At 48.7% G+C, this 16,566-nt stretch overlaps 1 protein-coding gene across 2 annotated transcripts in view; it reads right to left on the bottom strand.

Annotated features, from left to right (window-relative positions):
- MARCHF4 (membrane associated ring-CH-type finger 4) overlaps positions 1 to 9,150 on the bottom strand; it is a 73,921-nt gene extending 64,771 nt beyond the window's left edge. Inside the window, exon 1 of one of the 2 annotated variants that reach the window (XM_044304160.1) lies at positions 8,695 to 9,150. In XM_044304160.1, the coding sequence (XP_044160095.1) occupies positions 8,695 to 9,150 (456 nt within the window). The remainder of the gene's footprint in view (positions 1 to 8,694) is intronic. The other variant, XM_044304161.1, reaches the window with a different exon arrangement.
- Between the last annotated feature and the right edge of the window lie 7,416 nt (positions 9,151 to 16,566).

Genomic DNA, 16,566 nt, shown 5'->3' with positions numbered 1-16,566 from the left:
GCCCTCACATCCGCCCTGTGACCCATGGAGCTGACAATCTAAATTCCTCATGTCATATACAGTATATACATATATATATATATATACACACACACACTATAGTTTAGGTATTCTGCATAGAATTGCCTTTACTATAGTGTCACCTACAACCTTCATGCAGATTTTGGATGTTTCCCTCATTCGAACACGACACCATCCTGCACCTTTATCACTAATGAGGCGCTGAGCATGCACAGGAGTGTAATACCGCTCTGTACCGTCCACACTGTCATACGCAGAAGTCCATGAAACCCTCCTGTACCCCCATAAACATTTTGAGTTCCTGAGCCATTGGATCCCATAACAATGCTTCTAGTGGAGAGTATCCTGGTAATACAGTGCCAGATGGAGGCACTATATGGCGGTACACAGAGTGCTTATGGTTTACAGAGACTATGTGAGCCTCCATATAGACACGCTGCTGTATGGAAGCTAGGGTTAGAGCAGTATGGGCAGTGATCTGGTTGGTCTTTTACTGGTGGCGATATTATATATGCACACTATAAGTCACTATTACATTATTATATGGGCATTATGGCGGGCACTATTGTATTGGCACTGACATGTTTAGTTCTAATATGAGGAGCGACACTGATATTGTTGCTTGCATTAGGTAAGCATTTTATGGGCACAGTGTGGCGGTATGAATTGGGCTCAGCATGGGTAATCTCTTGTCAAGTTGTTTCAGGTGAGGACCTGTCCAAGCATTTAGCATCTGCCCAAAATACATATCTACCGAGAAGGCCTCATGCACACGACCGTTCTGTTTTTTGCACTCCGCAAACCGCAGATATGCAAAAAACGGAAGCGGCCCGTGTGCCTTCTGCAATTTGCGGAACGGAACAGGTGGCCAATTGTAGAAATGCCTATTCTTGTCCGCAAAATAGACAAGAATAGGACATGCTATATTTTTTTTTGCGGGGCCACGGAAAGGTGCAACGGATGCGGACAGCACACAGGGAGCTGTCCGCATCTTTTGCGGCCCCATTGAAGTGAATGGGTCCGCATCCAAGCCGCCAAAACTGCGGCTCGGATGCGTACCTGAAAATCAGTCGTGTGCATGAGGCCGAAGTCTGCAGAAACCTATAGGTGCCGATACCCCTCTCATTCTTGGTCCCCGCAATAACCTGATCCAATAAGAAGGGGTTCACGTCATGTTTTATGCCTCCGCTTGATGTATCCAAAAACGTAGCACACCACGTTCTAGTATCCTGCAGAGTCCGGTAAAAAAAAAAAATCCACTTTTTTTTTTTTTTTTTTTTTTTTTTTAACAATGGAACTGTATGGTGAAGCGATGCCACTGTACGCCATCCGTTTACGGTATACGTTTTTTGCGTACGTTAAACGGATGTTAGAAATGTGATATGAACCCAAGCTGCTCCTGTACACTGCGCTATAGGAAGAGCAGCTGCTCATCAGAATCCGAGGGCAGCCGCCGGGCCGGGCCGCATTCTCCACCCCGTGGCCAGTACATTCTGCGCCATCTTTAGGCTCTAATGTCCAGGTCGCCGGAGCCAATAGATTCGGGGTAGTGGAGGATTTCCAGGACCGCTGCCCTATCTGCGTCTGAAGCGATGGCTCCGATAACGCCTGGACCTTAGGGAATTGCTGTTTATGCCGTTCTCCGATGCCCCGGGTGAGGTGCTGCCGGCAGGTGAGGACGCCGCTCGCTGGGTCGCTCTGTATTCCGATTACAAGCTAAATAATTTAATTACGTTTCAACATTTCCTTCAATAATTAACAGCCTTTTGTTCGCTAAAGCTGAGAGCGATTGTGATATTTTCCACGCCGATTCCTCCGAACGTTCCTCGGCTGCGGCTATTTAATTGCTGCTGCTCGGGGTGACTCATCCCTAATACATGGAAAACATGGCTGTGCGTGGCAAGGACGCGCGGCTGCTCCGCCACAGCCTGAACCCCGGAGGATCAGAGGGGAGCCGGCCGGGGACTGACGTGGGCATCATACAGGGGTCCTCTGCTCAGATCCTAATCCATGAATTACATCTACAGCTCAGAAGCTGAATGGGCTGATCGTTAGGCTTAATGACAAGTCGTGATCCGGAGCATCATGGGGGTTGTAGTTCACTAACAATTACCGTTCAGGACAATTTCAGTATACCGTTACTTTCTGGTTCCTGAATGTATCTACCACTAAAGAGACTGTGACCCAGCCTTCCCATACATCCACTATTGTTTCCTATAGAGATAAGCAGCGCCGGATCTAGTAGCCGCATATCTCCTCCTGCCGATCAGCAGTCACCAAACTTATTATTAGTCCAGATACCTCAATAACACAGAAAACTGGGGAGAAGACAGAATCCATCACATCTGATCCATGCTTCCCCTAGATCAGTGATGGCTCCCCTCCGGCACTCCAGCTGCGGTGAAACTACAACTCCCAGCGTGCTCCATTCATTTCTATGGAGTTCTGAGAACAGCCAAGCAAGTGCAGCCTTTGCCAATTCCCCATCCCCCATCCCGTGAGATATCCAGCCCTGTCCATCCAGCAATCCAGGGGATGGGGGGGCGGCTCAGGCTGCAGGGGTGCTCAAGGGCTCCGGCCGGCCCCTCGATGCTCCAAGTACCTAATTAGCATATTCATTAAAACAGTTTTCTCTGGAACGGTGCATCATACAGACACAAACACGGTATCCCTTTACTCAGCATGACCAACCCAACCATGCATTGTGCCTGATGTGTTAGGGTTGATCATGCTGACAGATGCTCTTTAAACTTATTAGCTATCCACTGAGTAAGGAGATAAGTGCCGGACTGCTGGGGCCTAGTTTGATCATGTCCTGGTGCATACAAGGAGTGACGGCCGAGCATGCACGTTGCTGCTCCATCTCTATGGGACTGCAGACATAGCGCAGCGCTGTGTTTAGACTTCTCTTCAGCAGTCCCATGGAAATGAATGGGGAGGCGGCGCACACGCTCGGCCACCACTCCTTTGATATGGAGGGACACCGGACCCCCATAAATCAGCGGAACAGACACTTTATACAGTATCTTGGTCTAGCAGATGCATCACATCTTATACTCCAGTCACCTCCAAAGCTGAACTCATCAGTGCGCTGAGCTCACAGGTTTCAGGTCAAATAGAAAATCTGTACAAATCACAGACAATGTGTAAGGCTACTTTCACACTAGCGTTCGGGCGGATCCGTTCTGAACGGATCCGCTCATATTAATGCAGACGGAGGCTCCGTTCAGTACGGATCCGTCTGCATTAATAACTTTAAAAAAATTCGCAAGTGCGCAAGTAGCCTGCGCGGATCCGTTCAGACTTTCAATGTAAAGTCAATGGGGGACGGATCCGCTTGAAGATTGAGCCATATGGTGACATCTTCAAGCGGATCCGTTCCCATTGACTTACATTGTAAGTCTGAACGGATCCGCACGCCTCCGCACGGCCAGGCGGACACCCGAACACTGCAAGCAGCGTTCAGCTGTCCGCCTGTCCGTGCGGAGGCGAGCGGAGCGGAGGCTGAACGCCGCCAGACTGATGCAGTCTGAGTGGATCCGCTCCATTCAGACTGCATCAGGGCTGGACGGCTGCGTTCGGGTCCGCTCGTGAGCCCCTTCAAACGGAGCTCACGAACGGACCAGCGAACGCTAGTGTGAAAGCAGCCTAATCTGTTTCCAAGGGCAGCTCTGGATGTGACTAGAGTATAAAACATAAAGAAACCCAGAGTCACCGACATCTTATATAAAAACGTGGGACTTTCTGCAGAGCTTGTGCCTTTGCACAGCAGCCAATGCGAACAATTAATGCTGCAGTGTAAATCATGGAGGAATGAGAAAGCAGCTGCCTGGGCTTCTCATGAGACATGAGGTGGACTGCAGACTGTGGGTTTGTGCTGAGCACATGTCATCCATGGCCGTCTGACCAGGGTCTTGGGCGGCAGGATCACTGACCGGGCATCACTTGCTTAGGCCTCTTGCACACGACAGTATGGCTTTTTCAGTATTTTGCGGTCTGCAAAAAATACGGATGACGTCCGTGTGCATTCCGTTTTTTGCGGAACGGAACAGCTGGCGCCTGATAGAACAGTACTATCCTTGTCCGTTATGCGGACAATAATAGGACATGTTCTATCTCTGAACGGAACGGAAAAAAGGAAATACGGAAGGCAAACAGAGTACCTTCCATTTTTTGGGAGTTGTAGTTTCCGAACGTCTGGAGTGCGGGGGTTGCTGATCCTGGACCTGGAACCAGGGCTGATCTGGGAAACAAGCGAAGCTGCCGCCGTTTTCTTCAGGGCAGAGGAAGAGGAGAGGTTCCCGAGCCGATCTTGTAATGTGTGCAGAGTGTGGGGGAGGGGAGGCGCTGACAAGTGCGTTCACGCTCGTCCCACACCCCTTCAGGACGTGTTCTGTGAATGCCCTCTTTCCATAACATTTCCTGGAGAAAATGTATAACCTCACCTGTCACAGAGAATGCCCAAGATCTCTGCATGCTGTCAGTGAATGGAAACTGTCCCTCCTTGACCGGGCTCTGCTGCTGTATCTGTGGGATATGATCAGGACCGGCTTTAACCTGTTAACCACCAGCACGTTTTAACTATTTTGCGCTCACAGTGGTTTACCAGCCTTTTATTTTTATTTATTGATTTTTCAATGGTTACAAATGGCGCCAATCACGGCCTGCAGCAATGACCCGCCTCCCCCAGTGATTGGCTGAGCGGCAATCTCAGCCATTTCCTGCCAATTCAGGACAGGAACAGGAAGTGGAGCACAGCGGAGACCCTGGCATCCTCAGAATGGGATCTCTTTTTGATTGAGCTGGATTACCCCTTTTATCTTTTTGTAAGGCCCCCGTTATATTTTTAGATACTGTTTTTAGTCATCTTTTTCACATTTTAAAACCTGAATTCAAGTTGTTTTTTGCGTGTGGCTCCTTTAAGGTGTCGTCCATCACCGAACATAGAGTTTGTTGAAGACTGTGCTGCATAGAAACCAGCAGCGCGGTCCCTGCGATCACAGTCCCTGACAGCAGAGCACGAGGACCGAAACGCTACGTGATATATTACAAACCGAGCAATTTATTTATACAGTTGTGGAGAATCCCTTTAAGGGCCAAGTCCACAAAGCAGGGTCACCTGGAGGATCATATGTCATGCAGTTAAGGCCTCATGCACACGACCGTTCAGTTTTTTTCGGTCCGCAAATCGTGGATCTGCAACAAACGGAAGCCGCCCATGTGCTTTTCGCAATTTGCGGAACGGAATGGGTGGCCCATTGTAGAAATGCCTATTCTTGTCCGCAAAACGGACAAGAATAGGACATGCTATATTTTTTTTGTGGGGCCTCAGAACGGAGCCACGGATGAGGACAGCACACGGAGTGTTGTCCCCATCTTTTGCGGCCCCATTGAAGTGAATGGGTCCGCACCCGAGCGGCAAAAACTGCGGCTCGGATGCGGACCCAAACAACGGCCGTGTGCATGAGGCCTAAAGGTGATGTCCAGGCTAGGTCTCTAAAATGCTTTGGGGGACATTTATTAAGACCGCGATTTACATGCTGGTCTTAATCCCCATGTGCTGGTGGAGGATGCGCCAAAGTTTATGTAGAGGCACAGGCCTTTACATAAGGGCTTGTTCACACGACCGTGCCATGTTTTGCGGTCTGCAAATTGCGGTTCCGTGAAACACGGATGCCGCCCGTGTGCCTTTCGAAATTTGCGGAACGGACGGCCCTTTATAGAAATGCCCACCACACATCCAAGGTTCAGGAGCCCACCACACATTCAAGGTTCAGGAGCCCACCACACATACAAGGTTCAGGAGCCCACCACACATACAAGTTCAGGTTTTCACCTCACGCATAAGGCCTCCTGCACACGAATGTGTGCTGCCCGTTGCCGTATTGCGGACTACATTTGCGGATCCGCAATACATGGGCGCCGCACCGTGGGGATTCCACATCACGGATGTAGACCCATTCACTTCAATGGGTCCGCAAATCGGCAATGGTGCGGAACGGAAGCACAGAACGGAACCCTACAGGAGCATTACAGAGTGCTTTGGTGGGGTTTCGTCCCGTACTTCCATTCCACAAAAAGATAGAACATGTCCTATCTTTTTGTGGAACGGGCGGATCGCGGACCCATTAAAGTGAATGGGTCCACGATCCGCTGCGGGTGTCCCATTGTCGGTGTTTGTGCATTGCGGCCCCGCAGCTGCAGCACGGCCACGGGGCGCACGCGTTCGTGTGCAGGAGGCCTAAGGGCTCGTTCAGGGTACTTTCAGATTAGCGTTTTTGTTTTCTGGTATTGAGTTCCGTCCTAGGGGCTCAATACCGGAAAATAACTGATCAGTTTAATCCTAATGCATTCTGAATGGAGAGCAATCTCTTCAGGATGCATCAGTTCAGTCCCTCTTACGTTTTTTGGACGGAGAAAATACCGCAGCATGCTGAAGTTTTATCTCCGGCCAAAAATACTGATCACTTGTCGGCATTAATTTACATTGAAGTGTATTAGTGTCGGATCCGGCATTAAGTGTTGTGGCAAAACGCATGCGCAGACCTTTAAAAATGGGGAAAAAAATTATATCGGATCCGTTTTTCCGGATGACACCGGAGAGACGGATCCAGTATTTCAATGCATTTGTCAGACGAATCCGCATCCGGAGCCATCTGACAAATGCCATCCGTTTGCGACCGGCGACGGAACTGCCTGCCGGAATCCTCTGCCGCAAGTGTGAAAGTACCCTCACACAACCGTATGGCTTTTTCAGTGTTTTGCGGGCAGTTTTTAACGGATCCGTTTTTCTGTTTCAGTAGTGTTTCCGGTTCCGTTCCGTTCCGTTTTGTTTTTCCATATGGCATATACAGTATACGGTAATTGCATAGAAAAAAATTGGGCTGGGCATAAAATTTTCAATAGATGGTTCCGCAAAAACAGAACGGATACGGAAGACATACGGAGTACATTCCGTATGTGTTCTGTTTTTTTTTGCGGACCCTTTGACTTGAATGGAGCCATGGAACGTGATTTGCGGGCAATAATAGGACGTGTTCTATCTTTGAACGGAAAAACGGAAATACGGAAACGGAATGCATACGGAGTACATTCAGTTTTTTTGCGGAACCATTGAAATGAATGGTTCTGTATACGGAACGCACAAAAACATTCGTTTGAACGAGCCCTAAGGGAAGCCCGTGCTGTGGACAGCAAATTACGACCGTGGCCCAGCCGCATGGGGATCGCGGACCTATTCACTTGAATGGGTCCACGATCCATCCATTCCACAAAAAGATAGAGCAATGTGGAGGCACGGAACGGAACCCCAGGAAGCACTCTGTAGTGCTTCCGTAGTGTTCCGTGCTTCCGTTCCGCATCTCCGGATTTGCGGACCCATTGAAGTGAATGGGTCAGCATCCGTGATGCGGAATGCACACAGAACGGAGCCCGTGTATTGCGGCAACGGGCAGCACACATTCGTGTGAATGAGCCCTACGTTTGAGGAATTCACCGCGTATCTAAGATTCAGAAGCTCACTACAACTACAAGGTTCAGGAGCTTAACAAAACTAAAAGGTTCAAGAGCCCACCACAACTACAAGGTCCACAAGCCTACCACAACTACAAGGTCCACAAACCTACCACAACTGCAAGGTTCAGAAGCTCACCACATATTCAAAGTTTAGGAGCTCACCACAAATACAAGGTTCGGGAGCTAATTGCATATAAAGGTTTAGGAGCCCACCACACATATAAGTTCAGGATCTCACCTCACGTACAAGGTTCAGGAGCTCACCAAATCTCTCAGGAGCTCACTGTATATCTAAGGTTCAGGAGCTCACCGAATATACAGGGTTCAGGATCTCACCCCGCGTACAAGGTTCAGAAGCTTACCAAATGTACCAGGTTAAGGAGCTCACCAAACGTACAAGGTTCAGGAGCTCACCAAACGTACAAGGTTCAGGAGCTCACCAAACATACAAGGTTCAGGAGCTCACCAAACATACAAGGTTCAGGAGCTCACCAAACATACAAGGTTCAGGAGCTCACCAAACATACAAGGTTCAGGAGCTCACCGAATATACAGGGTTTAGGAGCTCACCCCATGTACAAGGTTCAGAAGCTTACCAAACGTAAAAGGTTCAGGAGCTCACCGAATATACAGGGTTCAGGAGCTCGCCGAATATACAGGGTTCAGGAGCTCACCAAATGTTCAAGGTTCAGGTGATCATCAAACGGACAGGGTTCAGGGGCTCACCAAACATTCAAGGTTCAGGTGCTCATCAAACGTACAGGGTTCAGGGGCTCATCACAAATACAAGGTTCAGGAGCTCACCGACTATACAAGGCTCAGGAGCTCGCCACATGTACAAGGTTCAGGAGCTCACCAAACGTTCAAGGTTCAGGTGCATACAGGGTTCAGGGGCTCACCACAAATACAAAGTTCAGGAGCTCACCACTTATACAATGTTCAGGAGCTCACCACTTATACAATGCTCAGGAGCTCACCACTTATACAATGCTCAGGAGCTCACCACTTATACAATGCTCAGGAGCTCACCACTTATACAATGCTCAGGAGCTCACCACTTATACAATGCTCAGGAGCTCACCACATGTACAATGTTCAGGAGCTCACCACATGTACAAGGTTCAGGAGCACACCACAAATACAAGGTTAAGGACTTACCTGTTCAGGTCCTTGGAAGCAGATCCTGCAAAGAGGGGTCCTCATCCCACTATCCAGGCTGCCAAGAGAGTACCTATCCTCAGCTTTTCCTTTGCAGAACTCATCTGAAGAGGTGCTACTGACCATGGACGTCGGCTGGTGTTGGAGTCCAGGGGCTGTAGCTGGATAGCACCAGTTCTCTTCTGGAGTGGTCGTCCCACCTGCTGGAACCCTCCAAGCTCGACCCAAAGCTGTCAATGTATTATTGTTGGCTGCCAAGCCGCCTCCGGCGCCCACCTCACATTCTGAGCTGTTCATGGGCAAACTAGGCGTCTGTGGGGGGCGCCGGAGTAATAAGACCTTCAAGTCATTGAAAAGCATGCGGCAGCGGCACTTGAGGAGACCCTGATGGCGCAACATCTGTCTTGGACACAATAATCCACAGCACCATAGAAGCAGAACGGTTCTCAAGAACATGTGCAGGCTTTTCACTCCAAAATACAAGAGGGAAAAGGGCCAGACCAAGGTCTGAGGCCAGAAGGGTGCTCTGATGTCACCTTGCTGGATTGTGCTCACTGGATACTAAGAAGCCTTCCTAGAAACCCTATGGAAAGCCCCCAACGTGTAGGAAAAGTGAATCAGCCTGACAAAGAGGGGGGCACTGGTAAAAAATGATGGGGTGGATGCAAAAGGTGATCGATCGCTTCTTAACCAGAAGCCTAAATCCGATGGAGACTGGTAAAAAGTACACAGCAAAAAAATAAAAAATATCAATTATCAAAAGCAAGTTCATTCACATTACAGTGATAGGAGGAATGAAAGAGTTCTCCTTATCGTCCTAATTTCTGCTTTAAAACCATTTGAGGGTAAATTGCTTAATATTTGCAGGACTAGAGGACAACATCAGATTGCGCCACCTTAAGATCTTATCAAGAAGAGCTTGTAACTTCCCAGAATTCCAAGAAGAAGAAGGAAATCTAACGTCTTAATTCTATCTCATCCATTCACAATAGCAGCAGCCTCACCAGGAGCCCAAACACCAAGCCAGAAGCAACAACCCTGCTGCATAGACCAAGTCCCTACCCCACCTCAATGCCAGGGAACAGGATGCCCCCATGTAGCTCAGGATCATCCCTGCTGAGGGTGCTGTCTTGTCTTGGCATGGCATACAACCATGTCCAGAGCAGTCCCTCAGTACAATGCCAGTCCTGCCCAGGATGCTGGCCTCTTTCCTAGCGGCTCATGATGCTGACGATGATGTGTAATTTGCTGTTGCTACCTTCCTGGGATGGAGGAGGAAGAATCCTTGTAGAAGGGCTGAGTCCTGTGTCTGCAGAGGGAAGTCTGCTCTTGGGTGCCTGGCACTGCTGGGATTCCTGGAGGGTTCTTGGGGTGCGGTGCACCAGTGTCTGGGGGACAGGGTGGAGGAGCTGGGCACAGGGCTGGCAGTTCCTGCTGCTGCAGTTTCAGCACTATGTCCTGTGGACAGCTCCCTCCCCGTCTGCAACGTCACCTGCTGGGGGCAATGACGCAGGCAGCTGGAGAGGAAGGGGGTGGAGGGGAAGGAGGGAGGGGGTTGTAGTGCTGGATTACTTTCCAGACACGAAGAAGTCTTATTGGAATCATGATCCTCTTTACTACTGGATGCAGCAATGTATTATCTACACTGAACATACTGAACATGGCTTCATCATAACAGTGGATCCACCACATTCACTTCCCTCAGTATGATATCATATATGGAAGGGACACTGATCAGCAAGACGTCTTAGGTCCCTGAACTGCAAATATGGACAATGGTCACCAAACTGTATCATGGCTATACCGTACAGAGAAAATTACTTATTATCAACAATATACTACTATAATACTGCCCCTTATGTACAAAAATACCACTACTATAATACTGCTCCTATGTACAAGAATATAACTACTATAATACTGCTCCTATGTACAAGAATATAACTACTATAATACTGCCTCCTATGTACAAGAATATAACTACTATAATACTGCCTCCTATGTACAAGAATATAACTACTATAATACTGCTCCTATGTACAAGAATATAACTACTATAATACTGCTTCTATGTACAAGAATATAACTACTATAATACTGCCTCCTATGTACAAGAATATAACTATAATACTGCTCCTATGTACAAGAATATAACTACTATAATACTGCCTCTTATGTACAAAAATACCACTACTATAATATTGCTCCTATGTACAAGAATATTACCACTATAATACTGCTCCTATGTATAAGAATATAACTACTATAATACTGCTCCTATGTACAATAATATAACTACCATAATACTACCTCCTATGTACAAGAATATAACTATTATAATACTGCTCCTATGTACAAGAATATAACTATTATAATACTGTCTCCTATGTACAAGAATATAACTACAATAATATTGCTCCTATGTACAAGAATATAACTACTATAATACTGCTCCTATGCACAAGAATATAACTACTATAATACTGCCTCCTAGCTGTGAGGACGTGTGTCAGTAGCTCTCCTGAGGCTTTGGATGTCTGGAGAAAGCCCAGGGCGGGGCCACTCTGGGTGGGAATGCTCCCCAAGCAAGGCCCAGGCTTCAAGGCCTATTCTGGGAAACAATTCCCAGACCTCTCACACCATGGATAATTATCCAAAAGTTTCTTTGGAAGGAAGGAATGTTCCGAGTGCTGCCAGTCCCAGTGCAGCAGGAAGCAAAGAAGAAAAGAAAGTGTTAGAAGTAAAGAAGGAGACATCAGTGAGTAAGAGCATGGCTGCAGGTGTGCAATCCACCCCACCCGCAGGCAGACAGAGGAGAACGTCCCTGGAGAAGCAGACCATGCAGGAGAATCTGCAACAGTCTGTCCTGATGCGGTCTGACCGCACACGTTATGGAAGTGGGAACAGCGCAAAAGTCGCCAACACGACAGATGAGACCAGAGGGAATACTGCAGGAAGGCTTCATGGGGCCACAAGTGCGGTCACTGGGAAGAACCAGGGGCCCAGTCACCAATCTGGAGATAGTGACCTCGCAGCAGTGACCACGGCTGCACCAAGCCCAGTGCAAGGACCAAGCAGAGGGACGCCTGTAAGGAGCCATTCTGTGAGTACACTGCCGACACAGCCCCCCAATACTCAGCGTGCACCAGAACTATGTCTGGCCGAGCGGATCCCAGCTCTGGTCAAGAGACTAGAGACATTAAAAAAGACTAAACTACAGCTGCAGAAACAGATAGATTGTGTCTATAAACTAAAGGCAGCAAACCCCAACAATCAGGCTGTTCACGACAAGAAGCTGAGCTCCCTCGCTGTGCAGCTCGCTGATACTGTGCAGGACATGGAGGCTGTATTGGAGCAGATGGGACCAGTCGCTGAATCCTTCAGGAACCAGCAAAGACATGAGAAAAGACCTGCGCCAGAACCATCTCCATCTAAACCCAGGTCTCTAACCTGTCCAGATGACACCCAGCAGGCCTGTGCAAGACCAGTCCTCAGACCAGCCAGCTTCCCTTTTGAAAAAGGGAATTTGTACAGAGAAGTGGAAGAAAGTGTCCAGCACCAGCAAAGACCTGCAGAGACTCCTCAAAAGGTACCACAAGTTCCAGCAGTTTGTACTGTGAAGCAGGACTATGGACTCCAACCAGAAGGTAACTCTGCAGTAGCAGTGCAGTCACCACAAGCGCTGGGGGGGCAGTAGAGAGCAGCAGGACTGTGGACTGAAACCAGAAGGTAACTCTGCAGTAGCAGTGCAGTCACCACAAGTCCTGGGGGGCAGTAGAGAGCAGCAGGACTGTGGACTCTCGCCTGAAGGCAGCAGTGCAGCAGAGAGCTCGCAGGTCATGGCTCAGCAGGACTGTCGGGGCTTTGTACAGCAGGATCATACTGCCAGTGACTGCATTGATATGACTGCATGTGATGTTACTGATGATGTTTCTGCAGAGGGGAGCGCTTCACAGTCTGTGTGGGATTTGGGGTCATCTCTAGACTCGGGTCCACCATTGGGTCAGCCTTCAGAGGCTTGTGACCCGCAGAGTATAAAGGATGGTGGTGGGGAGGGGGCTGTACAGTCTGATGCACAGCACTTCCCCCCTTTAGTTACACCAGAAGTGTCAGACCCCCATAGTGCAGGTGGTCAGCAGCCACCACAGCGCCCCCAAGTTCAGCAGGAGGGTGGAACTGGTGGTGTCTCCTCTGGTAATGCCTGGAGCCGTGGGTCACCATCCTTCACATCTAATGTGAACTATACAGGTCAGGCTTTTAAGAGGAGGAACGTGGTCAGGTTCAGACATAGAGGGGCCAAGGAGGAGTTGCCTGACAGGAGGTTTGTGGTCCGTGAACTTCTGTGCCACCAAATGGGTTTCCTGCCATCTAACATCCTGGCAGTGATAAACCTTCCTGACAGGCAGGGGTATGACGTCAGCTTTAAACTCATGTCTGACCTGGACCGCTTCTGGGCTCATTTCTCCCGGGTGAGAGATGCTGATGGCTGGAATAAGTTCAGCCTCATCCCCATCTCTAGACCAGACACAGCAAGCGTCACCATAATATTCTGGAACGAGTCGGTACCATACCAGGATATTGTTGTATGGCTAAAAAGACACTGTGACCTAATGTCAGATCTCACCAAGACTAGGGACGAGGATGGCATATGGACTGGGGGGTGGAAGGTCCTGGTAAAGTTACGGCAGGTTAACAACATTACCCAACATCTGCCCAACTCATTCTTTATTGGCCGGGAGAAAGGGGTATGCTTCTATGCGGGTCAGCCTAGAAAATGTTTTAAATGCGGAAAGGCCGGTCATATTGCGAGTGTGTGCACCCTGGTAAAATGTAATTTATGCGGGGAGATCGGCCATGTCAGCGCCACCTGCCAGAACATCCGGTGCAACCTCTGTGGTAGGATCGGTCACTCCCACAGGGACTGTCCAGACGCCTGGCATAATGTTTGTAAGGACTTCCCTGATGAGGACTTGCTGGAAGGGGCAGATGACCTAGAGGAGGAGATGTTGTTGTCAGGGTCAGCAGTGACACCGCCCGAGCCTCAGCACAATATGGGTGATAATATAGGTGACATAGTGGCTGACCAGTCCCAGCCAGGAGCCACTGAGGGGAACGGGGAGGTCACTGAGCAGGTTGTGGGCACGTCGTCTTCTGCCCCAGCATCAATAAATCCACAGAAAAGACGGAAGAAGGACAAAACCAGCCGTAAGCCTGAGGGGGAATGGACCACTGTCCAAAAACCTTCCAAAAAGAAAGTAGACCCCGGGTCAGGTGTCATGACCATAACAAATAGGTACGGTGTCCTATCAGAGTCAGACGCTGAGGAAGAGATGGAGAGAGAGTTAAAGAGAGTGGTAGATGAATTTAATGAGGACCAAGAGGGCGACCCCCCCACAAAAAGGAAACCCCCGCGAGCTAAACGTCTGTCCGAATCAGACATGGAGACAGGTGGTCGGCAGGTGGACTCAGACTCAGATCTATGATGATGGGGGTAATATCTCTGCTACTTGTGCTTTGCTTTGCTTTGATGGCTGACTTCAACCTTAAAGTGTTCTCCAGTAATGTGAACAGTGTCAGAGTGAGGAGGACCAGGCATGCGGTTTATGAACATCTAAGGTCTCTTGATGCTGATATATTCTTCATACAAGAGACACGTTTAAATACGTTAGGACTCTTACGGGAAGCCGAGCGTGAATGGCGGTCTGGTCCATCCTTTTGGTCACTGGCTGTAGAACCAAGTGCCGGGGTCTCTATCCTCTTTAACACCAATGATGTAACTATACATAGGTTGACAGAGGTATTGATGGGAAGGTGCCTAATTCTGGAAGTTACTATTCGGGGTAGGAGGCTCCGTCTCATCAATATCTATGGTTCGCAGACAGTGACTGAAAGGATTAACCTTTATAATGAAGTGAAGCCATATCTCTTCACATCTATCCCTGTCATCATGGCTGGAGATTTTAATGCCACCAGGGCATCGAGTGACAGGACCTCTAATAGGCCTCTTACCAGAGACTCCAAGGTTCTAAACAGAATCATTCAACAGGCCGGGTTGTCAGATGTGTTTGTGCAGGGTGGTCGTAAACCAAAATTTACTTATTTTTGTGGTGAAAGAAGAAGTCGGATAGATTTAGCTCTGGTGAGTCCTACAGAGACCATTGGTGAGAAAGATGAGAAGATCGTCCCTTATTCAGACCATCTGGCCTTATATTTCTGTTTGGGTGTCACAAAGTGTTCTGGGACAGGTAGAGGGTTATGGAGACTTAATTCCAGTCTATTAGAAGACCCTTCGGTTCAGAGTCATGTTCACTCTCTTATACAGAGTCAGCTAGAGAGAGTGGACTTTTATGGCAATATGGCCGACTGGTGGGAGGATGTCAAGGATGAGATCAGATCCCTCTTAAAGAGACTGTCAGTTATAAAGGGGAAGTGTAAGTATGGCCAGTATCTCAAGCTGCGGAAAGAATTGGAGTCACTCTATTCGGCGGGAGGGGGTGACCAACAAAGGATTGACCGGCTGAAATCTGAGATGAGGCAGTATCAGTACAGCAGGTATACCTCCCTGGTTCTTGAACGGGATTATGGGACCTTAGGGTCTCCTGATCCCTTTGAGAATTGCCGGGAGCGAGTGGCAAATAAATCTGTCACCGGTCTCACTGACCCCCAGGGTGTTTTGCAAGAATCTCGGGAGGGTATCCTGGGGGTGGTGAGATCTTACTATGCTGACTTGTTTCAGAGGAAGGTTTTGGATAGTGACAAGATGACCCAATTCTTGGAGGCAACTCCGCTCCCTGATACTAATGATTTGGACTTTTCTCCTTTGACAGCAGATTTGACGGTGGCGGAGGTTAAAGAGGCCATTGATAAGTTACATCTGAAGAAGGCACCAGGTCCAGATGGGATAACAGCAGAATTCTATAAGACATTCAGAGACCTCTTGGCCCCAATCCTCGTGGATGTATATACAAATTGTTTAGAAAGTCACCTGATGCCTCCATCAATGAGAGTGTCCTCGCTGATTCTGCTGTCCAAAGGTAAAGAGCCGAGTGACATCAAGAACTGGAGGCCGATTGCCCTCTTGAATGTCGACAGAAAGATTCTGGCAAAAATTATTTTTTCTAGATTAGTTTGTCTGTCCTCAGCACTGTTGTCAGGCTGTCAGTTTGCCACAGTAAAAGGGCGGAACATCTCTGGAGCAGTCCTCTCGATAAGGGAGATGTTTGAGAGATGTAAAGCTCTGAGGTGTGGGAGATATGTCGTGAGTCTTGACCAGGCTAAAGCCTTTGACAGAGTAGATCATGAGTATCTATGGGCCACTTTGTCAAAGTACGGTATTCCGGGGCAATTCATCGATTGGCTGAAGACTTTGTATTGCGAGGCTGAGAGCTTTCCTCTGGTCAATGGTTGGCAGGGTGATACCTTCAGGGTTGAGGCAGGGGTGAGACAAGGTTGCCCACTGAGTCCACTGCTGTATGTATTTGCCCTAGACCCATTCCTGAGGTCACTGCAGGAGTGTAGTTTTCAGGGGGTGCCGGTCCCCCATTGCCTGCCCCTGAGTGTTGTTGCCTATGCGGATGATGTGACTGTAGTGATATCTGAGCCTCGTGAGGTGGAGATGTTGTCTGCAGCCATCAGAAGTTACTCGGAGGCCTCAGGGTCTCTGGTCAACCTTGAGAAGAGTCAAGCTCTTTGGATATCAGACAGTGATCCAGATTTTGATCTGCCACAATTTGTGAGAGCCTCCACTTATATTAAAATCCTAGGGGTCAAATTTGGGAGGGATGATAACGGCAAACTAAATTGGGAAGAGAAGTTGGAAGCCGGAAATGCAAAGGTTCAGCGATGGAAGAACTGGAGGCTGACCTATAGAGA

The sequence above is a fragment of the Bufo gargarizans genome, chromosome 8, assembly GCF_014858855.1.
Source record: "Bufo gargarizans isolate SCDJY-AF-19 chromosome 8, ASM1485885v1, whole genome shotgun sequence".
NCBI lineage: Eukaryota > Metazoa > Chordata > Amphibia > Anura > Bufonidae > Bufo > Bufo gargarizans.
This window is presented reverse-complemented; position numbering and strand designations above follow the sequence as displayed.